The sequence below is a fragment of the Brassica rapa genome, chromosome A02 (genome assembly GCF_000309985.2).
Source record: "Brassica rapa cultivar Chiifu-401-42 chromosome A02, CAAS_Brap_v3.01, whole genome shotgun sequence".
Classification (NCBI taxonomy): domain Eukaryota; kingdom Viridiplantae; phylum Streptophyta; class Magnoliopsida; order Brassicales; family Brassicaceae; genus Brassica; species Brassica rapa.
Genome location: NC_024796.2, coordinates 14,572,775 through 14,598,026, shown reverse-complemented (window position 1 = coordinate 14,598,026; position 25,252 = coordinate 14,572,775). Strand labels below are relative to the sequence as shown.

The window sequence follows — 25,252 nt, the reverse complement described above, 5'->3', positions numbered from 1 at the left end:
TAAGTAGGGCGACAGAGAACATCCTTGCCTTAAGCCTCTTGTGCTCTGAAAATATCCAGCCAACTCCCCATTTACTTGGACAGAAAAAGACGCAGTGCTTATACATAAATTTATCCAGTGAACAAACTTTTCCGGAAATCCAAGTGCCTTGAGCGTATTGAGTAAGAATGGCCACTGAACTGAATCAAAGGCCTTTGAAATATCAATCTTCATGCAACACCGTGGTGAAATCTCTTCTTTGTGGTAGTCTTTAACCAGTTCTGTAGCCAACAGCAAATTCTCCATAAGTAGACGATCACTGATAAAAGCTGATTGGTTTAGAGCAATAATCTTCGGTAGTATTCCCTTCAATCTGTTAGCCAATATTTTCGAAATTGCTTTGTACAACACATTGCAACACGAGATGGGTCTGTAGTCTCTCATTTCCTCTGCTTTATCCTTCTTTGGTATCAACGCAAGAATAGTGGAGTTCAAACCTTTCGGTAGGAATCCCATCACAAAGAAAGACTGCACCGCTACTGTAACATCTCCTCCAATAACCTCCCAAGCATCCTTAAAAAATTCAGTAGTGTACCCGTCAGGCCCCAGTGATTTATCATTTGGCATACTGAAAATCACCTTCTTAACCTCCTCTTCCGTTACATCTCGCTGCAACTGCATCTTCTCCATCTCACTACATTTATACGACAACAGTTCCTGCAACTTCTCCACTGATATCCCCTCGAAATCCAAAGGCTGATGAGTGAGAAACTCATTGAAATACCTCTCAGCTTCCTTTTTGACCTCTTCACCTCTAATGACCGAACCATCTTGGAGAATCAGTTCATTTATGGCATTACGCACTTCTCGAATCTTCACAGCATTATGAAATACTTTCGTGTTCTGATCTCCCACCAAGAGCCAATGTAGTTTAGACCTCTGTTTGAAGAATTTTTCTTCTAAATCTGCTAGGAACTGCCATCTTCTTAGCGCCTCTGTTTCTTCCTTGATTGTTTCCTCCCTTGGATTCTCCATAGTCAGTTTCTGCTTCTCCATTTATGTTTTTATTAGTCTTTACAAATATTAGTTGTAATGAAATAAGTTTCATATATTGAACACCAAAGCCCAACAAAGAGAAGAACATGAAAGGAAGGACGAGGAGCCTCTAACAGAGAAGCCATATACGACATCAAGTTTCTGAAACTCGTTGTACCTTTCACTGACGGAGCTTGAGAAGACCTCCGTTCTGAGGCCCCCTATAGACGGGCTGAGTCTACTAACCTCTGCCTCTCTTCCCAGCGGAGAAGCCATGGATCTAAACCGCCACCGACAAGCAAAGGAGCAGACAACATAATCCATACGACACAACACCAGATTTGGGAAGAGCATCATTCCTCGCCTTTTGTTGCTATCAAGGTAAAGTCACATGCAAAACAAAATCGATCCAACCACCAACCCCTAAAAGCCGACACCTTCCAGCATCTCCGCCTAACCATCCTCGCCACGACTCCAGGACAGAAGCTCACCGCCGGATCCAACCACCTCTCGAGCTGAACAGAAGCAAGCGATGAAACCAAAACCCAGAGCACTGAAGCATATCGGACGGAAGACTAAGAGAGAGACGGTAACGCCTCCGCGCCGGCACTCGCGCTCGCCGGAGCTGGAGCAAGACTTCAAATTGATTTAGGGTCTGAGAGAGTTAGAGCACTTGCAATGGTCATCCCCACATTGGGATCCTTGGGAATTGTTTATTATTAATTTTTTTGCTTTTTTTTTTTTTGAACAGTGAAGGACTCGAGTCCAAAAAGCTCGTCCAATGGTGATCCGAAACAAGAGTCCTTAACATTAAAAATTATTTTTTTTTAAAAAAAAAAAAAAATTGATGAAATTTATTAATTGCATAATTTAAATAAAAAGGTACAAGGATTCAATTTAAAGATACAAGGATTAAAATATACAAGGTTTAAATATAAAGATACTAATTATTAATCTTCATCGCCAAATTTATTCCAAATGTTTTCGATCAAATCATTCTTCAATCGTTCATGAGTTTGCCTATCACGAAGATCATTTCGGTTGGGAAATATATTATTGAGAATTGTCGGGATTTCGTTTAGTGTAGGGTTTGCGTTTAGGACCTCCGAAGTTCTGGAAGATTCTCCTTCTTCAAATTCTGAAATATCGTACCGCATTGAATAACCATCTCGTTCATCTTCAACTATCATATTGTGTAGTATGATACATGCTCTCATTATCTTCCCTATCTTCTCTTTGGCCATTGTACGAACCGGGTTTTTCACAATCGCAAACCGAGCTTGCAATACTCCAAAAGCACATTCGACATCTTTTCGGACTGATTCTTGAACTTGAGAAAATAACTGTTGTTTAGGACTTTGAGGGAGTGCGATAGTTTGGATAAATGTTGACCATTTTGGATATATACCATCTGTGAGGTAATATGCCAACCTATACATGTGGTTGTTGACCATGTACCTCACACTGGGAGCTCGACCTTCTAAAAGGTCATCAAACACAGGAGATCGATCGAGGACATTAAGATCATTTAAGGTACCTGGAAGACCAAAAAATGCGTGCGGATATATACCATCTGTGAGGTAATATGCCAACCTATACATGTGGTTGTTGACCATGTAACCTCACACTGGGAGCTCGACCTTCTAAAGGGTCATCAAACACAGGAGATCGATCGAGACATTAAGATCATTTAAGGTACCTGGAAGACCAAAAAATGCGTGCCAATCCAAAGATCTTGTGAAGCTACGGCCTCTAGAACAATAGTCGGTTTTCCGTGGCCACGGGCGTACTGTCCTTTCCAAGCGGTTGGACAATTTTTCCACTCCCAGTGCATACAGTCATGCTCCCGACCATCCCAGGAAACCCTCGTTTCTCCCCCTATCGAGTAGTCGTTGAAGATCCTCTGCTGTGGGTGGTCGCAGATACTCATCTCCGAATAACTGTATTATCCATCAGTGGAAATGATGTAAACAAGAAAGTGCAGTGCTCTCACCAAGTCTGAGATATTGTCACCGTGTCAGCCGAATTTCATAAGCAAAATTGTTCAAGGCCATCGACAATACGCATGAATAATCCCTTATTCATGCGGAATCGGCGTCTGAAAGTTTGATATCGAATATGTCGAATGGTCGTCGTTGAAATATTACAATGGTTTTCGTTCCAAAATTTACAACGGTTTTTGATGATAAGGTTTTGATGTTGAGGAGAAAGACATACATATCCGAGTACTTATACTACAAGAAGGGAAAACCCCGTGACTTAATGAGCAGGGAGCTACATACCCCAAAATGCTCTCAGTACTCTAAATCCACCCGTGACAACTCCCCGTGACCTCAAAGAACTACCTGCAACAACACGTTTAAAAAATGGTTAGTTTAGCTGTAACAACTAAGCAAGTAAACACATCACACAACAAGTACTAACTTTTCCTACAAGTGACCTCAAAGAACACACAGTACACATCATAACATGTCAGACATAAGCGTCATTTTTAGTGTTGTTTCGATCTCAGACAATGGCTCTTTCTTGGCCAGCAAGCGATCAAGGACTTTATTTCTAGAAAGTGTTTCCCTTAAGTTCCAAAACGCCTTGTAGCTTAGACAACTCCTCATCTCGACCACTCTTCTTCTTCTTACTGGCACCTTTCGCAGCCTTTACCCCGACGGGTCTATCCTCATCTTCTCCAACAACATTTTCTTCTGGTCCGTCAGAGCCACCACCTGCCTCCGCTTTTCCTTTCCATTCCACCATCCTTAGCCATATATGTGGAGGCCCATTTCGGCTCATGCCTGAGCTCTCTCCAGCAGTGATCGAGTGGTTGAACTTGGTATCGTACTTGGTGAAAGAATATGTCGTAAGCAGCTTTGATCACATCATCATCATTTTGGGGTTTGGCCGCTCCTGTTTCTCTGCTCCCTCTGCGCCTGGTTAGCAATCAGTGAATCGGATACTTCTGATTGATCCTAGACCACCTCTGCTTACAAGAAGTAACCTCCCGCGGTACTTCCCCAACGAGCTGAGGGCTGGCGTTTGTAGTAGTCTACAATACGCTTCCAGAAAGCAACAGCTCTCTGCTCGTTGCCTACGAGAGGGTTCCTTACTGTTTTGTTAAGCCAAGCACCAATAAGGATCCTATCCTCTTTGGGTGTATATTTCCTTCTTCTATCTGGAAAGGTCTTAACAGACTCCTCAGGGACGTTGCCTACGAGACTGACTAGGGACTTGCCTACGAGACTGACCAGGGACTTGACTAGGACACTCAAGAGGGATTTGGCTAGGACACTCAGGAGAGATTTCGCTAGGAGAATCATCAGGAGCTTGAGACCCGAGCCAAAAAGGCTCGGGTGATTCAAGATCTACTGGGATTGGACTGTACAGAAGGTGTCTATAACCCGACATGGCTGTAAAAAATGCTCTGTGTTACTCAAGTAGTTACACAGAGCCTTAAGTAATAAAAGTTCTAATTTATTATACAATAACACCCTATCAAATCTGAGCAGTTAGGAAGATAGGAAGCAAACTAAAAGCAATTAACAATATCAGTACCATTTTAATACAGTCCTAGTTAAATCCTATGTACTATAACAGCTATTTAACCAAACACCATTCATAAATCCTATGTACTATAAACAGCTATTTAACCAAACACCATCAATAATCCTATGTACTATAACAGCTATTTAACCAAACACCATCCAATCAAATCACACGGGTTTTTATCTACCTACAAAAATCATTCAATTAATCTACAAAACTATTGGAATTTTTTTTTGTTACGGAATATACATTGTCAAAGTGATAGAAAAGAAAAGCAGAGTACCTTTACTTTTTCGCCATTGGACATGATAGAACACTCCCACCTTGAAGCCTTTGAAGCTACTCCTGCAAACAAGTAACATTAAGTCGTCAAATGTTTTATACAAACGCATAAACTGAAAATGAAATCCAAATAAGTCGAGAACTTACCATGTAGAACCAAGATTACCAAACCTATGACCACTAGCAGGCACACCATTAGCTTAACTCGTGTGTATCCTTTCCTGCGTCGTACACAATCTTCTCTAGCAGCAGCAGCTTCTGCTCTCTCTCTGCAACTGCTTCCTTAAGCCGTCTTATCTCCGTCTGAAAGTCCCCCTCTCCTCCTCCATGACCGCGTCATCCCACCACTTCCAGATGTGAGTGGCTCCATCAACGACATTGTTGCAGGTGAAATACCTACGGCCTGGATCTTTTTCCGTGTAGGCTGTAGCAACAACCGGCTCACTCCCACAGTAGCAGATCGTCGGGATGCCATCATCCCCCTCAGGTTGAGGTTGGTTCTGAAACGGCTCTCCATTATCGAAGCTACTCTGAGCTTCATCGGCGTAACCCTGAGCTTCAGCTTCGAGAAGTGAGGTGATGTCGACGGACGCTGATGATGAGGACTTGCTGGCTATAGCTATACCTTCCCATTTTCGTTAACCTGCAAAGAAAGAGACAAGCAAAACACAAAAATTAGCATTAATTTTGAAAAACAATAAGAAAGACGAACATATCAACACTAAATAGAGTTGCAACCCTAAATCGAATGGAAAAAATGCACAATGTTTAAATCCCTAAATCGATCGAGACCCGAAAAGGGTTTTCAAATCCCTAAATCGATCGAGACCCAAAAGGGTTTTCAAATCCCAAAAGCGATCGAGACCCAAAAGGGTTTTCAAACCCTAATATAAAAAATCCCCAAATCGTAGATTTTTTTCGGACCCTAATTTTGATACGAAACGATCCCAAATCTATTGAATATAAATGGAAACAACCACAGGAGATCGATTGAAAAGAAAACGCTTCTACTTACCTTGAGGATCAGACGGAGTTGAATCGCGACGGTGGGATCCGACAAATCGCCCTGGAGAGTTGAGAGGTTTTTTTTTCTTTGCTTTCGTCGAAATGAGGTTTTTTTTCGCCAATACCAAACACAAACGCTCCTCCGTCCAATCTCTTTCCGCCACGTCGCCCACGGACCGGGTCCGTCAAAATGCTATTTACGGATCAATCCGTCAAATGGGCTGGGTTTATATTAATTAAAAAATCCAAAATCTGCAACGGACCGGGCTTAAGGACTCTATGTCATCCCCCGTTGCAAGTGCTCTTAGGGTGATAGAGAAGGGGGCTGTTAACTTAAACTTTTCCTTTCCAGACTTAATGTTTTATGTTTGTTCATTGGTTAATTTTCTTTACATTATGTTTAAAGATTTGGGAATGTCCATAATCCCAACTTTTTCTCGCAGTGTCCTAGATTTGGAATGAAACTAAGATGGGACAACTATATTTTAGAACTTGAATTTTCGTTTTCATATAATTTCTGTTGACTGTTAAGTCATCTCTTCTTGTATTTTCGTTTGTCTCCACCCTCTGTTATTAGAACTTCAATTCATAAAATCGTTTGTGCCATTTAAAAGTTTTATTTTACATACACGATATCTCGAGATAAATAACTGGTGAAGCTATATTCAAACACTAGTATTATCTCCCGTGCGTACGCACGGACATTATACTTTTTTTATTATTATATACATATATTTCAAAATTACAATGAATAATAATGTTATTTTGAGAGTTATTGGTAGACTTATAAAAAAACTTTTGAAACCAATTCTCTCAAATAGATTTTTGTAAGTTTTTGTCACAAAAATAACACTCAAGAAAAAAAATGACAAAAATAGACCTTTTTATTTTAAAATTTTTAATTTTTTTTTTTTAATTTGAAACCATATCCCCAAATCCTAAATCTAAATTAATTAACCTTTAGGGTAAAAATACATTTTTACCCTTTAATAAAACTTATTTTTGTCATTTTATTTTTTGAAGGCTATTTTTATGACAAAAACTTAAAAATGGCTATCCTAGAAAATTTTTATATTTATAATTTATATCAGCCCAATATGGATCCTAAATGCATGTAGAATATTGATCGCTTAATCCAAAATCCAAATCACTAAATATGAAAATGAGGGAAACACATATACCTAGCACACATACAATTAAGATATTAACTCTAAATTTTGTAGATAATTGACGTCTCTTTGCTCTTTTCCTATATATATTTTTGTTTTCTATCTTGCTTTATTATTTTCGTTTTCATTTTCAATGCTTTTTATCCTAAAGTTTTTGTTTCTTAGAAAATCTACAAAAACGTATGTTGATCCAAAAAATAATACCACCACACAAAAATAAGAAGACCAACCTGAAGTTAGATCTTGATACAGAGGTAGACATGAATCCTCATTTTTTCTACCACTCGATTTTCTTAATCCTCATTTTCTATCTTCTTGTTATCACAACATTTTGTTTTCTCTTGAGGTGCTTCTTAAGTTGATCTTGTTACTTCTCTTCCTTGAATTACCACGACCACAACCAAGAATCATGTGCCAGCATATTGAAAACCAATTTAGTCTTTTAATTAAAAACATAACTGACCTAATTTATTGGGTTTACCTTTTACTGCAGAGAAGTATGTAGATTTTGCCAATATCTAGAAAGCAAAAGAAAAAATTATAATTATAAATAGGCTAGAGGAGAAAAAGATTCATAAACAACGAAACATGAAACAAACTACGATTTGACTCTAGTGGGGGAGTTATTAGCCTCACTAACCAGGAAATTATCAATTTTGCGGGAAGCTTTGCTATAGAAATTTTTTGTTTTTTTTATTTGTATCCAGCAGAGCCGAGAGTGTTAATACAATCGTCAGAAATTAAAAAAATTGAAATTTCAACACTTTCACGAAAGATAGAGAATCAGTGGAGCCACTCCAAATAATTAGGAAAATGCAGGAAGAGATGAATTTGAATTTTACAGAATCGTCTTCTATTAAAAAAAAATCAACTGTTTCAAAGATCGTGAAGAGATCATGGTGTTAGAAATATTAAGGATTTTTAATTTAAATCAAAAGTAAATAGAATCAGTTAAAAACAGAGCTGTTTTTTTTTTACATTTAAATTTTATTTTCTGCATTTGTTTTTTTTAATTGTATTGCCATGTGTTTAAATTTGATTGGTCATGTGACTTGTGCTTTAGTATATAAGGGATTCACTAAAGACGTCTAATATCACTGTTTACCATGAACGTGTATAACACTATAACTAAGTTCATTTTTGACCGTTATCAATAAGTTCATTTTGACAGTTATCCAGTTCACTTTCACCCTATTAATGATGTTGATCTTTGTTGTTTTGCGGCAACGACTTTTCATTGAATGCAAATATAATTATGGGGTTCTTTCAAAAGTCATTCAAAATTTCAAGTCAAACCCAAAAATAATCTATGTTTTTTTTATGAAATTTTGTTTTGTCTTATTCATCTTAAAAGTTCTAGTTATTCACGAAAATACCATTATTCTTTTTTTCTTTTTTTTTCGAAAATGGTGCATTTACCTTAACTTACTACCATCATCATCTTCACCAAATATTTACAACTTTGTCATTGACATAAATACCTCAATCACCATGAACTACCAAATTGAGAGTGTTAAAGTCCTAAAGTTTCGATTTTTTTCTCATCCTTTCTCATTTCCTATCCACAGAAACCACATATCTTACACTTTCTCTCAAAATTCATCAAAAAACTGAAGATTTTGATTACACATTATGTAAGGTTCATCAAGCTCATGATTCTTGGTGATTAACGAGTATGTAACTGTTGTGGTGAAGTTTTGGGTGATTGGAGAAACCATCAAAGTCATCTCACGAGTTCAAGGTATGAAATCGCGAACTACATTATATTTTCTTTAGAAGTCTTCTGGTCAATGCATATGTTATTTTTGCAATTGACCATTTGTGTGTTTTTAATAGAAGACTTCTAGAGAAGTCTTCTAACTTTTCTTTGTAAATAAAAAATTTCGAAATTCCCAAAGAAGACTTCTTCGGATAAACAAGTTACTTTTAAATTTGACCGAAGTTGGTCAGAAATTTGACTTTTTGTAGAAGACTTCTGAAAGTTTTCCCTAAGTTTTCTCAATGCCGGAAGATGTCTGCGTGGGTTACTTTTGCAATTAAAAAATAATAATAAAACATTTAAATCAATTATGAGTTTTGGTCCAACCTTTGCCCGTGAGAGAAAACTTCTAAATAAGTCATCTGACGGAAGACTTCTAAAAAAGTCTTCTTTCAAAAAGTCAAATTTATTCAATTGCAAAACTAATCTAGCGAACTTCTTGCGATATTGAGAAGACTTCCGGAAGACTTAGAGAAGACTTCTTTTGAAGTATTCTCCAGGTAGACTTCCCTATAAGTCTTCTACAAAAAGTCAAAATTCTGACTAATTTCGGTCAAATTCAAAAGTAACATGTTTATCCGAAGAAGTCTTCTCTGGGAATTTCGAAAAAATTTCAGTCTCAAATGTAAGTCAATATTTATAAAGGAAGACTTCCGAAGATGTCTTATGTACTGTAGAGTAGACTTTTTAAGAAGTCTTCCTTCGTAAATTTGCAATTGCAAAAATAACCTAAATAGAAGACTTATTTTAAAGTCTACACAGAGAAAACTTATTTTGAAGTCTACACAGAGTAAGAATTAAAATGAATTTTTAATATCTTCTTGCTAATTCATGTTTATTAGTCAATATTGGGATTACTGAGTCGAATTTATAACTTAATTGGTGATAATTATGAAGTTACAAACATTGATGTTTAATAATGTTTCTAGCTAAACGGAGAAGTCTTCCGTAAATCTTACTCATAGATGACTTGTAAAAGACATCATAAGAAGTCTTCTCCGATGATTTTGTTTTATTAAGTTGATGTATTATGTTTGTGTTGTCTTCCTCATAAGATACAATTTTTAACGTCCATGAGATTTAAAATTTTAACTTTCGCTTAAAATTTAATTTTGATCTTTTGTGAATTTGACTAAGGTTTTTTGAGAAGGCTTCTCTTAGTTTTAGCAAATTTTACTAAGTTTTTTTGTTGTTGTGTTTTGTTATGTGTGGGTAGAGTAATTAAAATATTTTTGGTATGTTGCATCAATAACTTTAATGAAGTTAACCATTTTTGGCAAAACATGAACATATTTAGCATTTTTTTGATTAACATCTCTTAAAGTTTACAAAATAATTCACATACAAAAAGACCATAAAAAAATTATTACACAGCTAGATATTATTCCTCAACATAGATAAGTTTGGACTCATTTGGGCAGAGGAATTTGGAAGACTTTCTGAAGACTTCGTGGAAAGTCTTCTAGCATAAAATACATTAGAAGATTTTCCAAGAAGTCTTCAGAGAGTCTTCTGAGAGTCTTCCAAGAGTCTTCCGAGAGTTTTCCGAGAGTCTTTCGAGAGTCTTCTGAGAGTCTTCCGAGAGTCTTCCAAGAATTATCTCAGAAGTCTTCCAAAATCTTTCTCAGATTTGAAAAATCTGCAAATTCAAAAAAAGCATTCAAATCACTTCAAAATAGAGAACACTTCAAAAATAAATTTTTAGATAATAAACAAAACAGTCACATTAGGTTGGATCTATAATTTTTTTAAAATCTAATATATAAAATACACAAAATACATATCCAAAATTTATACCACTTTAGGCAGAAGATTTCGGAAGACTTCCTGAAGACTTCGTGGGAAGTCTTCTAGCATAAAATGCATTAGAAAACTTTCTAAGAAGGCTTCTGAGAAGTCTTCCGAGAGTCATCTGAGAAGTCTTTCAAAGTCTCTCAGATCTGGAAAAAACCTGCAAATTCAAAAACATTCAAATGACTTCAAAATAAAGAAAAACTTCAAAATAAAAATTTTATGCTTACAAAATAAACAAACAGTCACAATATGTTGACTCTCTAGCTTTTTAGAATCTAACATATAAACACACACAAATTCATATCCAAAATTTAGAGATCTACCTTTGAAAGAGTGAAAGATGAGAATCATGTAATGAAAAACCTGTAAAAAAAATATAAATTAGTGAGAAGACATAAGAAAAAATGAGAAATAATTATAAAGTTTGGTGATTTGATGTTAAAAGAGATTAGAGAGAGGTTGAAGAGTTTGGGAGTGAGAAACATTACATTTTTGTTGCAGTTATTTGAGAGGAAGAAAGAGAATGTGTTAATTTTCTTTATATATTTAGATAAAAATTCCAATTAGGTTAAATATTTTCGACCCACAAAACTTCTGAAAGACTTATGTAAGACTCATGGAAGACTTACGTAAGACTTTGAAAATGGAAAAAAAATGAAGATAAGATTTCAAATCTAACCCTAAAGATACCAACAATACTATAATATATGTTACCAAACCCTAAACCAATGACTCATGAACCAATCTACATTTACTCATCTATGTTGAAAATAATTTAATTTCAGATAAACTAAATTTACATCATTGAGAAATGTTTATTATTACATGATTACAAATTTTAACCCATGAAAATATTTTTTATAAAAAATTTAAATTATTTTTAAGATCTAATCCATGAGAAGACTTTTTCTAGAAGACTTATAGAAGACTTCTGGAAGACTCATGAAAGACTTATGAAAGACTTTTGAAAGACTTATGGAAGACTTTGATTTAGGCGAGAAACCTAAATTATTCCAAAATTTAGGCGGAAACTATAAATTTTACTAAAATTTAGGTGGGATGTGTCTGAAGACTTTTTTTAAAGTTTTCTGTGAGTTTTCCAGACCCTAAAATCAATTAACTATGCAAAAAATACTTTCTTAAACTTAAAAAAAAACTTAGAAAGTGTTTAAAATTTTAAATCAAGTTATCAGATAGTTACTAAACATATATAGGTCAATTTGAAAAAGAAAAAAAATGAAGGAAAGATTTCAGAATCTAACTCTAAAGATACATACAATACTATAACATATGTTACCAAGCCCTAAACCAATGACTCATGAGCCAATATACAATCACTCATCTATGTTAAAAATAATTCAATTTCAGATGAACTAAATTTACATCATTGAAAAATATTTATTATTACATGATTTCAAATTTTAACCCATGAAAATATTTTTTATAAAAAATTTAAATTCTTTTTAAGATCTAATCCATGAGAAGACTTTCTCTAGAAGACTTCTGGAAGACATATGAAAGACTTCTGGAAGACTTATGGAAGACTCTTGGAAGACTTATGAAAGACTCCTGGAAGACTTATGAAGACTTTGATTTAGGCGGAAAACCTAAATTATTCCAAAATTTAGGCGGGAACCATAAATTCTACTAAAAATTAGGCGGAATGTGCATGAAGACTTCTTTTTAAGTCTTCTGTGAGTCTTTCAGACCCTAAAATCAATTAACTAAGTAAAAAATATTTTCTTAAACTTAAAAAAAAACTTAGAAAGTGTATAAATCAAGTTATTAGATAGTTACTAAACTTATATGAGTCAATTTGAAAAAGAAAAAAATGAAGGTAAGATTTCGGAATCTAACCCTAAAGATACATACAATAATATAACATTTGTTACCAAACTCTAAACCAATAACTCATGAGTCAAGACACATTTACTCATCTATGTTGAAAATAATTCAATTTCAGATGAACTAAATTTACACCATTGATAAATGTTTATTATTACATGATTTCAATGTTTTACCTATCAAAATATTTTTTATAAAATTATTTTTAAGATCTACTGAACGAGAAAACTTACAAAGAAGTCATCGTAGAGAAGACTTACAAAAAAGTCTACTCTAACGGAGGGTTATAATGGTAAAATTGAATACATGTTTTTTGTTTGTTCATAAGGGGACTGTTGTAGTTTCACTAGGCTTTTGGGTTATTTTTGCATTTGATTGAATTTATGGTACACTTTTGTATTCAAAATCAAGTTTTGAGTCATTTTTGGCAAACTCCCCTATATTTCTTTTGTATCAACAGCATGTGTTTAGACCAGAATGGCTTACAAGGATTTGAATTTTGAACTACAATGATTAGGGGTGGAAATTTTTATCCTTAAAATTTGATTTGATTCGTTATCTGACTTGATTCGATCTAAAAAATCTGGATATCCGTAAATCTCAGGAGCAAAACAAATATTAAAAATCAATATCAATTAAAAACGAAACAACTCACAAATACTAAATATTTCAGAATCTGATATCTGCTCTGCTCCGTTATTTTTAAATAGAAATAGAAGTATATCTACAAAATAAATAGAGAGTTGTAAGTATATAATTTATATAATTTTTATGTTAATATATAATTTTAATAATTTCATATATAAATTTACTTAAGAGTATTACATTAAGAAAGAAATATAAAATATTTATAAAAACTACAATTTTCTAAAATTTATGTTTTATGAAATTTAACAAACATTTAGTTTCACTAATTTTTACTTTTTTTCTTATATGATGTAGAAATCAATACTATTAAAAGGGAAGGAGTCTAAAAAAATCTACTTATAAAAGTTGTTTGGACCCTTTCATTTAACTCATTATTTTTTTGTCTTACCTTAAATTTATACTAACAATATGTTACCATATATTTCTCTAACAATAATTTAGTCAATTCTTTTATTTATTTAAATCTCACTCCTAAATCCTAATCATTACTATTACTATATTTATCATTTTGATTTTTAATGGTAAAAGTATTGAAACTAATGTTTTATATTATTACTTTTATCATATAATATATGATTTAAAGCAAGATAAATTACAAGATTTATATGTGTACATTCTAACTTCCTCTTTCGTTTATAATAAAGTAATCATATCATATATAAACTTTCCCACTAAAATCTCATATCATACACTAAACTTTCAACCGTCTATAGTTTGATAATATTTTCATATTTAAAAATGATTTTTCTGAATATTCATGTTACCTTCACAAAAATGAAGAAATTCATTGGTTCTATTAAATCTAACCTGACTTCACGATATCAGTATTGATTATTCAAGATTTTGAAAATTATTTGTTTAGATATTATACTTTTATATACTTTTCACTTCAAAAGAGTCAATACTATTAAAAAAGAAAGAGTTTTAGAAAATCTAATATAAAAAGTTGTTGGAGTTATGTATAACTATTTATTATTTTTCTGATAATACATTAATCATTCTAAACATAAAATATTTTAAATATTTTTAACAGATCTTAATATTATTTCTTATGATACATTTACTCAGAAAAATATTTCATCAACCATGTTTTTGTACAATAACGTTAAAATCTATATCAAAAGGTTGTTGGACCTGATATGGACGTAATGGATCCACATCTGTTCGGGTATTTAAGATCCTAAAAGAATTTGAAATATATGAAAAATCTGAAAAATATCTGAAACACGAAAAGTATTTGAAACTTCAAACAAATACCAAAAAAGTTTAAATACCTAAAAATTTAAAATCTTATTCAAAATCTGACACGATGAAATGAAAAATACCCAAAATTTTATCCAAATACCCAATTTTTTTTTAAATTTGAAAAATTTACCTGAAATCAAAACTCTTATAGTAAACCAAAAACTTAAAAACAATATCCATAATACCGGAAACATATTCGGAATATCCAAATATACCTAATAAACACATATTTACGATCGGATGTAGGGTAGGATCCGGACTCAAACAAAGACCTGCGGGTAAAAAAAACCCAATAGGTTATCTTCTCTGGACCTGAACTAAACCTATAATTTTGGGTCGGTTCGGTTTGTTTTTTGATCCGAATATAATTTTCATGTCAAAAAGAAACTTACGTAAAATTGTACATATAAAATCTCAAATAAACTAATTTGTAGATTATATAGCTGTTAAAAATTAGTTTTTCAATATAATAAAACTTTATATTATAATATAATCCAACAACTCCGCGCTTTCCAAGCGCGGATCAAAATCTAGTATGTTTTTTTAAAACAAACTTGTATAATTTTTTTTTTAGATTTGTTTGTATTAAATAAAGTAAACAAAATATTCGTAAATATCCGTAAATATTCACAAATATCTATAAATTATTCGGTCATCCAAAAAATTAAATATATTTGTTTTTGAAGCAAATCAAATAAAAAATTAGATATATGTCAACTACTAAACAAATCACAAATAGTGAAAATTAATGATGATACCTCGACAACGTTATCACAAACCAATATATTATAATATTTTTAAATATATAATATTAATTTTATTTCCAAATATAAAATTTTAATTTATTTTACCATTATCAAATATGTAAAAGCAGGAGTGGGATGATATTAAGCCAGGACAGGTTGTATCAGTATGCCTTTTTGTCTTGATTTTTTCTTAGATTCACCTCTTGGAGGTTCACTCCCAACATAATAGCCTACAAAAAATTGGCAACTCGTATTATAATTTTGAAATAAAAAAAGTAAAAAAAAAATAAAAAAAGAATAATAGTAACTGTTAAAAAAGAAAAAAATTAACGTTGCAAACACCGCCAGAAAAGTCCTAAACTCTAAATTTTAAATACTAAACCTTTAGGTAAATCCTAAACTCTTGGGTAAACCCTAAACCCTTAGGGTAAACTCTTAAATCCTAGGGTTTAGAGTTTACCCAAGGGTTTAGGATTTACCTAAAGATTTTGGATTTAGGTTTTATTCAAAAGTTTATGGTTTATCCAAAGATTTATGATTTACCTAAGATTTTGGGTTTAATATTTAGGATTTAGGATTTTTCTGACGGCGTTAACAACATTAAATTTTTTTTTGGTATTTTTTGTTACAAAGCATAATATAAGTTGGCAAAATTTTATTGACTATTATGTCATGGGTGAACCTAAAAAAAACTCTTTAGGCTTCTAAATTAAAGCATGAATATTGACAGTTGTTGTGATCGAAATGTCTTACTCATGAGTTATCACAATGGGTTAGAAATAGTAATCAACTAGGATAAGACATGCGTCTTGCGCATAGTGAGTTTATTTATAAATATTGTTGACAATTGTTTTTGTATATTTGATCATTTTAGTTATACATATAAAATATTTTTTATTGTTATTATATAATTTCTTTTCGATGGACCGGATCAATTTTTATTAAAAATTGTGGAACCAAACTATAATTAATATATCATGGGTTGATCGGATAGGACACTAAACATACACAAAAACCCTTTTTTTTCACCGAACACGTTCTTGAAAAACGTGAAAAGTACTGTTTCCACGGTTGAATTTTTTTGATATTTATTTTCCATATGGTTTTGAAAGGTTTCAAATCAACCATCGAATTGATACTTGTCATTTTAATGCTAATTATATTCAAAATGGAAATACCCTCAAATTCAACTATAAATTCGAAATTACAATTAACAAAACAATTGTAAATATTAAAATATAATAAATAATTAAAGTAATTAAAATAAAAGGGAACATTAAAAATCCTCAAATAAAAAATCCTAAACCTACAATTTATTTCCCACGATTTTTTTTCTTTCTGAAAAATCAATTTTTCATATATGGAAACTGAATATTTCAAAATATTTTATTTCCATATTTTTCGGAACTGATTATTCTTATCCGTAGAATAAAGTAAATTTGTAGAACTTGGTTTCTACAGGTTTTTAGATTTATAGTAATGTGTAGATTTTGATTTTTACAGTAAATCAGTAGAACTCGTTTTCTACAAGTTTTTAGAATTATAGTAATATGTAGATTTCGATTTCTACAAGTTTTAGATTTATAGTAATCTGTAGATTCTGATTTCTACAAATTTTAGAGCGATAGGTTAACCTCAAAATGTGTATTCTAAATATTTTTAGAGTACTATCATTTACGTAGATCACATATTCTAAACGTAGTAGATTCAATGCAAAAAATGGTTTCATCTACGTAGAATGTCAATTCTACTTTATGTAGAACATAATTTGAAATTATGATTTAAACATTTCTAAAACTAGGAAAAAATACCACTAAATTCATATGGATATTTCATCGGTAGTTACTATTTTTCTAAAAAAAATTTAGTTTGTAAAACTATTTATTTTTGAAAATACTAAAGGACATTAGAGGTAAAAGTGGTATAAACTAGAAATTATTCTAATGGAACATAGTTATCATCTTTTTGGCATAAAAAAAAAAATTTCCCAAAATCTTAATCATTGGTTTAATGTGTATCCTTATTGGCTTATCTTATTAACTGTAGTTTTCTAGAAACGCACAGCTAAGCTAATAGTACTAACTTAAAATAAATGCAATTTTGTTTATCAACGCAGTCGCTGGTTGGAATAGTTATTTCTGATTGAATAAATGGATTTGTTAAGTTTAAATGATAGATATAGGAAGCCTCCTTGGTCTCCTGGTTTGACCAAAAATTCATTAATGTTTCTACACCAGTAATTTTAAGTTTCGATTCTAGGAGAAAGCGGAGTTATGCGAATTAATGGAAAAACAACTTACAAAAGATTTACAGCATGTCGCAAAGAGTAATGTCAAGGATAGATCCGATAGGGCGGTTTAGGTGATGCAGTCAAACGTGAATTTTCATAAGGCAGGTAGAATTATCGGCGGTAGAATCGTCTGTAATATTTATCCGAGTTTGTAATATCATAATATCCAGTGTTAAAAAAATGATAGTTACAAGAGAAATGCGAAATGAAAAAAAATAATCAGTTAGGCATGTGTGTAGAACATAGTCTGAATTTTGGGACGAAATCTTATTATAATGTGAAAGCATTGTTATACACATACATATGTATGCGGGGAGCTAAGACCTACAACTACTAGCTTTAGTTAGTTAGTGGCACCACACCAGATCCACCATCTTGGGCCTTGTGTTGATCCACCAGATCATTCATCGCTTATGTGCTTTGTTTAAGAGGTAAGTACCATATTTTGGCATTATACTTTTTTGTTTTTTTTTAATTAGGTATATATTAGAACCTTTTCAATCTTATTCCATTTCTACTGTAAAATATATTTTGGAACAAAAATTTATTATATCTTACTACATTTTAAACTGCAAAACAAAATAAAAATCTAAAAATATTAGAAGAATAAACAATTATATTAATTACTCTATTTTATACTCACTTGTCTATTTCAGAATAAGAAGGGTTTAGAATAAAATTCAAATCAAATTTGAAATGAAAAAATAGAGCTATATGGTATAGCATGTTTACGGAGAATTAATGAACCCATCGAAGAAAAGATATTGAACATCGTCAATATTGAGGACTTTCATCAAAAAGATAATGACCAAGAAAAATGATCTCAATGTTTTGAGATTGATTCTAGAGAAAGAAAAAAAAAACATGTATAAACTCGTTGAGGAGTAAGAGTTTAAATCTAAATCATGGTACAAAAAATCATATTATCATATTATCATTGTTTGGTTTAATAATTAAGGATCTGTATTTAGATTTGTCTATTACTGATATATTTTGGATGTATCAGCTCTTGTATTCGATTTAAATCAATGAATAAATTCAGCTGATAAAATAACAAAATGAAATAATTTATCGAAAGTATTTTTATATTTAACCAAAAGAGAAAATTCCTTCAGATTTGTAAATGAAAACCACTAAAGGTCGTGAAAATATACCCTATTTTTCTTTAATCAGCTGATAAAATAACAAAATGAAATAATATATCGAAGGTATTTTTATATTTAACCAAAAGAGAAAATTCCTTCAGGTTTGTAAATGAAAACTACTAAAAGTCATGAAAATATACATTATTTTTCTTTAAATGTGTTTCGACATGAAAGGTTAAAAAAAACAAATAATTTTTATATCTACACAATTCTTTCTCACCATAAATAAAACCGTTTTCTAGTTATAGCTTGTTTCAAAGTTTAACCATGCCAAAAAAACAGATCCTGTCATGTGTTGAGATTCGGAATTGGCATAATATCGGGAATCCGAAATCTGAACATAATTCAAACTGAAAATTTTGATCTATTACCAATCTGAAATAATAAATACATAAATAGATTTTGTCAATACTTATCGGAACTCGAAATGTTATTAACCCAATCTAACCGGATAACCCAAAAAATAAAATTAATAGTCAATATAAATATTTGGAACATACATAAGTTTTAAATACTTAATTCAATGTTTATTTTGATATGATATATAAAATAAAACTAAAACTTTAATTACCCAGTTACCTAAAACTAAATACTTCATAATTTGTTTCCAAACAATTGTTTTTATACTTGATTTAACACTATGTTGTTATTTTATCAACTATGTGTGTTAGATTAGTTTTTATTCAATTTAAATATATTTTTCTTATGCTTTGCTTTTAAATTTTATCTTTTACTTTGGATAAAAAAACTGATATAATCCAAATTCAAAATATATATAATTATTTTATAGATTTTAGGATGTGATACAAATGCACAAAAAAAAGATGTGATACAAATTAAAATGAAATCGATGTGTTGTATCCAATTCCGATCCATACTTTGCAAATTACTAGACTAGAATGTGATACAAATTAGGATTGAAACTCGAAATACCTGATTGCTCATGGCTAGTTTAGACGGTGATAATATGCTGCTTGCAATGCCATTGGTCAATTGCTCTTCGTCTTAGGGCTTTTTCTCACGCCGTCCGTTTCTTCAATTTCTCTTTTCGGCACGGAACATTTTGGACTATATGGCCCAGGAGCGAATCGAACAACCTTAGCTCTGTTCTTTTCATGAACGCTGATCGCAGCGTCAGCGTCAGAAAAAACAGACTACGATGGAGCCGAACTTGACGGAACCGAAGACTAAAATGGCCGCTACTGAAATTTCTGATACACAAAACTGAGACACAGCGGCAAGACGCGATAACGAAATTGGACGCTGTAAATATAGGCGACAGTCGCATCACCTTTTTCAGCCGCTGCGGCAAGCTGTGATAATTAAAATCACTTACAAAATTGTTCATCTTGTCTTTGTGACGTTGAATTCTTTGCCGCTACCGCTAGTTAGGAGCGGCTATCAAAAGAACACGGCTCTTGTCGCATTAGATTATATTATTCCAATGTGATCAAATCATTTGATAGCACGATATGTATACAAATATGTATTATTCTTTTTGGCCCACTATTTTTTTAACAAGGCCTGTTAATTAGTTTCTTTATGGAAAATGTGTCTTTTTATCTTATTAGACGCAATTTTCGCTTATAAAAAAAAAAAGGTATATAAAATAAAATTTATATAAAATAAAACGTCTTGTTCCTTGGTGATTTTTAGTATTTTTATTTTATATCGTTTTTCCTTGGTTATTAGGTTATACACTCAACTTTCAGTAATATTTAAATGAAACATTAATTTTATATATTCGTTACCCATTATCCAATATTTATATATAATTGCAAGGTCCTTAATTTAAGTTGTTAGTTGGAATCTTAGAATATATCTACAGAACTAGCTAGTATAAAATAGCCGATAGAGCAATTTATAAGATCTAAGCAACTAAACCCTAGCTTTAGCTTCTAAATTGCATTCTTTCTCCAGTATCTTATAGTGCAAAGCTTCAAAAGAAAAAATTCTTATAAGATTATAAAAATAGTGCAGAAGTACATCTACCCAAAGTTTAGTTTATTCCCAACGTTTTAAAACCTGAAAGCGGATAATAATTGGGAGGAAACTAAATCTGCTAGCCTTGTTTACAAAAAAAAAAAAAAAAAGAAACTAAATCTGCTCCCCAATCGAAGATCACTAATCACATGGTCTTAAATATTAATCACCCAATTAAATTAAACCTATATTTTTAGTGACTTAAATAATGTATAGTACACAAATTTCTCGAAGCTAAAAGCCTATAACATGGGAGAAGCAAATTAAGAAGAGAGAGGAGGGGACCATTACGTTGACAAGTGTATGCTTAGAAACCTGAATTATTGCCTAACTATACGTAATTAACTAATAATGAGAATCTGATTAATGGTCCCCGTTACCTTTTTAAGATGCGTGTTAGCTTTAATTGGTCCCTCATAGCTTTCACATGATGGGGTTTAAGCTATAATTAGGGAATATATATGTACATAGATTATGAATTTAATTTAAGCATTAAGCATACACATACATTTTTTTTACTGAAGGCTTCGTGACATACATAGTTTTGAATTAATAATTATTAAATGGTTGGTATCGGTTAAGGGCACAACAAAACTGCTTGCTAGTTGTCACTGCTCGGAGGATTTAGGAATCATTCAGAATCACTATAAACAACAAGAAAGACTAATAACATCGACTGTTTCCTTTTTCAAGCACCCAAAAAGGTAACAAAACAAAGCAAAAAAATGTTCTATATTTAATATTTTCTAAATTATATTATAAAATGTTGAAATTTAGATCGAGGTCTCTAACTATTGCTGAGGATATATTTAGGATTTGGGGATTTTAATTGGTCTCAACAACAAATATCATATTAACTAATAATGAGATTTTAATCTGGGACAGATCCAAAGAATAACACATGAACCCCATTGTTCATGTGCATAGTTTAGTGACTCACTGATAGCTGTCACATAGAAAACAAACTGTTTGCTCTCTTTTTCTTTTCTTATGTATTTCCTAAATGATACAATTCCCTTTTTTTTTCTTGTTGTCACCATCCAAAGCATCTATTTATGAATATTGAGTTTTCACATTTTTGTTCATTTCTCATTCTTTTTGCTAATACAATGTATCTTATATGCTATATATAGCTTCCCATCAGTATCTGAATGAATAGATCTTTCACAAAAAGTTTGTAAAACACGTCATCGAGTGATTATTGAGCTAAAATCAAGAAGTTATTAGTACAAAATACAAAGTGAAGTGTATATATTGATACAAATGAACTATTTGAGCGTGATTCATACAAAATGTAATATATTTTTTTGTCAACACAAAATGCAATATTTATTAGTTAGAGTTGGGTGAAACAACATTTTGGAAGATTTGATATCTCTGGGTCTGGTTTTTTATTCGGTCATTTATAAAAACATAAAATTGACAGTCATATAAAAAAAGAAAAGAATAGGCAGAAGCTACCATAAAATCAAACTGGGAAATAGAGTTGATCCCAATAATTGAAGGAAATCGTACTTAGTTTTACCTCTTTATTTTCAAGTCGGATCACCAATGATGGTGTTTCTTCTTTAAATAATATCTCAAATAATTAAATATTAAGATGGTAAATAAAAGTGAAGATACACACACACACTTAATGGCTTTAGTTTCTTTACACGTATCGAGTTATGTCTTCTCCTAGAATGTAAGCATGTTGGTTGTCCCACTTGAACTCCAAATATATCTAACATATTAGAAAAGAAAGGATTAGTGTAAAATAACAATAGTATATATGAGCCTTTTTATATGTTTATTTAACATAAATTCAACCACTTTTAGTGGATTCCAACTCCTCATTCAACCTAAGTAGTGTTACTTTATAGCGGCTTTCCTTTTCACCACCAACCATTTGAAAATAACTCGATATTCCATATATACACAACAATACATTATAATATGACGAATATCTTTTTTGTTTGAATAATGAAAATTTCCTTCAAAGGAGAAAATAAAAGAGACCTCACTTTTACTAGATTCCTCCTTCTGCCTTAATTTCTTCTTAACGTATGTATACAAATTGTTAAATTTCTTACGACGTACTTGTAAATTAAACCAAACATTATGCATGAAAATTCATAGTTTCATAACACCAATTTATCTAGAGAAATTGGAAAATGAAACACTTTGAATTTGAATTTGTCCCATTAGGATTTTTAATCATTTTGGCCATTTTAGACATGTTTTAACATTTTATAATGAAAAAATAATAAATTAAAATTTTAAATATCAAAAATTTGGAAATTATTTAAAACATGACTACTTATATGTTTAATTTTTTTAAATAGTAAAATCATATCTTATTTTATGTCATAGCTGAGCATATATATAATACTCATTTTGATTTGTCATTTAGTTTAAAAATCAGATATTAAGTATTATACATTAATTTATTTTTAGTATATAATGCAAAATTTCTTATATATTCTACCTTTGCTATAATATGTTTAGTTGTATTCTGACAAGATATCGCTAGTCTACCTAAAACTTGATTATAACTTCTAGAATTAACTTTCGTTTTACCTTTTCATGTTTATGCGTCATAACATGTTGTAACTATTATCTAATACAACGCGTGGAGAAGAATATATTTCCCATCCACTATGCAGTGCTCTACTCTACACATAATACATATTCTAACCAAATTACGAAAATATAAAAACTTCTATTTCGGTTAATATCTTTTCTAAATCTACAGTAAATCTAGTTTAAATCTCACACAATATCTTTTCTCCCACATTTTTCTCTCCCGTAATCCTTAACTCAAGCAAATATAAAAATATAAAGATCGGTCGTTAGAATCTACCACCCATGGCAACATCCCAAAGCATTTAATCCTACAAAGACTTTTGGTATTTTTGACCCATACTTTAAATATAACTATTGACTAAAATATGATTGTGTTTCTTGTTAAGATTGTTGATTTGCGTAATATCAACATTATTAAGAAGTTCGGTGGGACTGTTGATTATACACACACGGTGGAAAGTTTGGTCTTTGATAAGAAGGTGAACCATGCTGCTGGAAAAGTTTGGTCTTTGATAAGAAGGTGAACCATGCTGCTGGTGGACCTACTCAGATGAAGAATGCTAAGATTATTGTGATTCAGTTTCAGATATCACCTCCAAAGACTGACATTAAGCAGGGTAGTGAGTTGTTTGTAATCTATTATCATTTTGAGAGTGTAATCTATTAATCCACGTCGTTTCATTGAAATATTTAATCTATTATCATTCCAAGTTACATATATGCAATGTGTCACTCTGAATAAATATTTTCTTTCATCAATCAAAAGGTTATCAAAATACAAAGACATACAAAAATCAGAAGTGTACTGATAGCCTATTAGGCCAAGACTCTATCTTTTGGAAGTAATCAACAGGCACTACACTATCAATGCTTTCGGTCAGAATCACCTTATTGTCTGAAATGTAGAAATAAATTTTATCTAAACAGAAAGATCAACAGTTAAATGTTTAAGCCAACATAGCAATATTGAATTTGAGTTCTCGTACTATAAGTTATGCTTTCAAGAGGTTTCTTGATATTTAGGAAGATCAATACATTAATATCTCTTCTCATGCTTTATAGCCAAAATCATGTCAAATTAATGTGCATATGCAATTATGCAAGACTGGAAATAAGATCAATTTTACTACTTATCACTTCACCATCTATTGAGAAGCCACAAGAAAAATGAACATGCAGTCTATTCATACGCTTTAAGCCAAATGCTAAGATCGATTCCAAATTCTTCTCGTAAGTTCCATGTACACAAACTGCCATTACAACAAATCAAATGAACATGAAAAACAATGAAGATCAATGAAACTGACATCTCTGATTTCTCAACAGTGTGTGACTTCAATTGAAATTTTGCAGCGTTTCCAAGTCTAGTTTAAGCAAGTCTTCAACTTTAAGAAACCCATCACCTCGCATGTTCAACCTCAGCTCAGTAGCATTGTGTCGCAAGATACACTTCCTGATTCATCCATCCAAAAAAGAGATTCATTTTAACCTTAAGAAAACAAACTTTACAGTATCTCTAAACCGCCACTTACAAAAGTCTTCTAAGCACGTCTTTTATCTTTGCCTCCTGCCACCACGGCCCTGAGGTCCCCGCCGATCATTCTCTTTGTCATTCACTCTTCCTCTACCGCCACTACATCCATCAAAAAATCATAAGACCAAACTTTGAGAGGCCTTTAATGAGAAAAACGCTGATTCAATACCTTTTGGTGGACTGAGCTAAGGAAAAATCGAGTTTTGAAGCATCCATTAAATTAATTTTCAAAAATCTATCGGTATAATCGTATTAACATGAATTAAAATCCTAATGAGAAAAAAAAATCTTTGATAAAGTCCTAAGGGGACAAATCCAAATTTTAAGTGTCCTATTTTTCCATTTTCTCATTTATCTTACCATTCCAATTTGTCTTAAATATAAAATGCAATTTGCATGCTATCTTAAAATAGTTTTGATCTTTGTTTGATAGTATAATAGCATATGGCCACATGAAAAAGCTGTCTGTTTAAGAGAAATAAATCGAATGCCTATTAACAAAAAAAATCATAATTAAACCAACTCGGAAGTATTTTTCAATATGCGCATGCAATTCAATCTTATTATTTCCCACTTGTTGAGCTTCCTTCCGTGGCTTAGTAGTAAGCAATATAATGTCAGATCTATCATCTATGTAAGTCCATTATTTGATTATATTATTTATACGCAGACAAAAAAAAAGACTATATTT

At 31.7% G+C, this 25,252-nt stretch overlaps 1 protein-coding gene and 1 pseudogene across 1 annotated transcript; both read right to left on the bottom strand.

The window, feature by feature from the left end:
* Positions 1-1,964: 1,964 nt before the first annotated feature.
* On the bottom strand, positions 1,965-2,944 carry LOC103853442. Its single transcript, XM_033285211.1, has 2 exons — positions 2,737-2,944; positions 1,965-2,551 (listed from the first exon to the last, which is right to left on the bottom strand). Exons 1-2 carry the CDS (start codon positions 2,942-2,944, stop codon positions 1,965-1,967), a joined length of 795 nt encoding a protein of 264 aa, XP_033141102.1.
* An 11,798-nt stretch (positions 2,945-14,742) lies between these two features.
* LOC117131959 lies at positions 14,743-24,777 on the bottom strand (annotated as a pseudogene).
* Positions 24,778-25,252: the final 475 nt, after the last annotated feature.

Excerpts from the sequence above, each read along its gene's own strand:
- LOC103853442 (XM_033285211.1), bottom strand. The coding sequence starts at position 2,944 with ATGAGTATCTGCGACCACCCACAGCAGAGGATCTTCAACGACTACTCG. Across the intron at positions 2,552-2,736 it reads TTCACAAGATCTTTGGATTG|GTACCTTAAATGATCTTAAT; the intron begins GCACGCATTTTT and ends TTGGTCTTCCAG.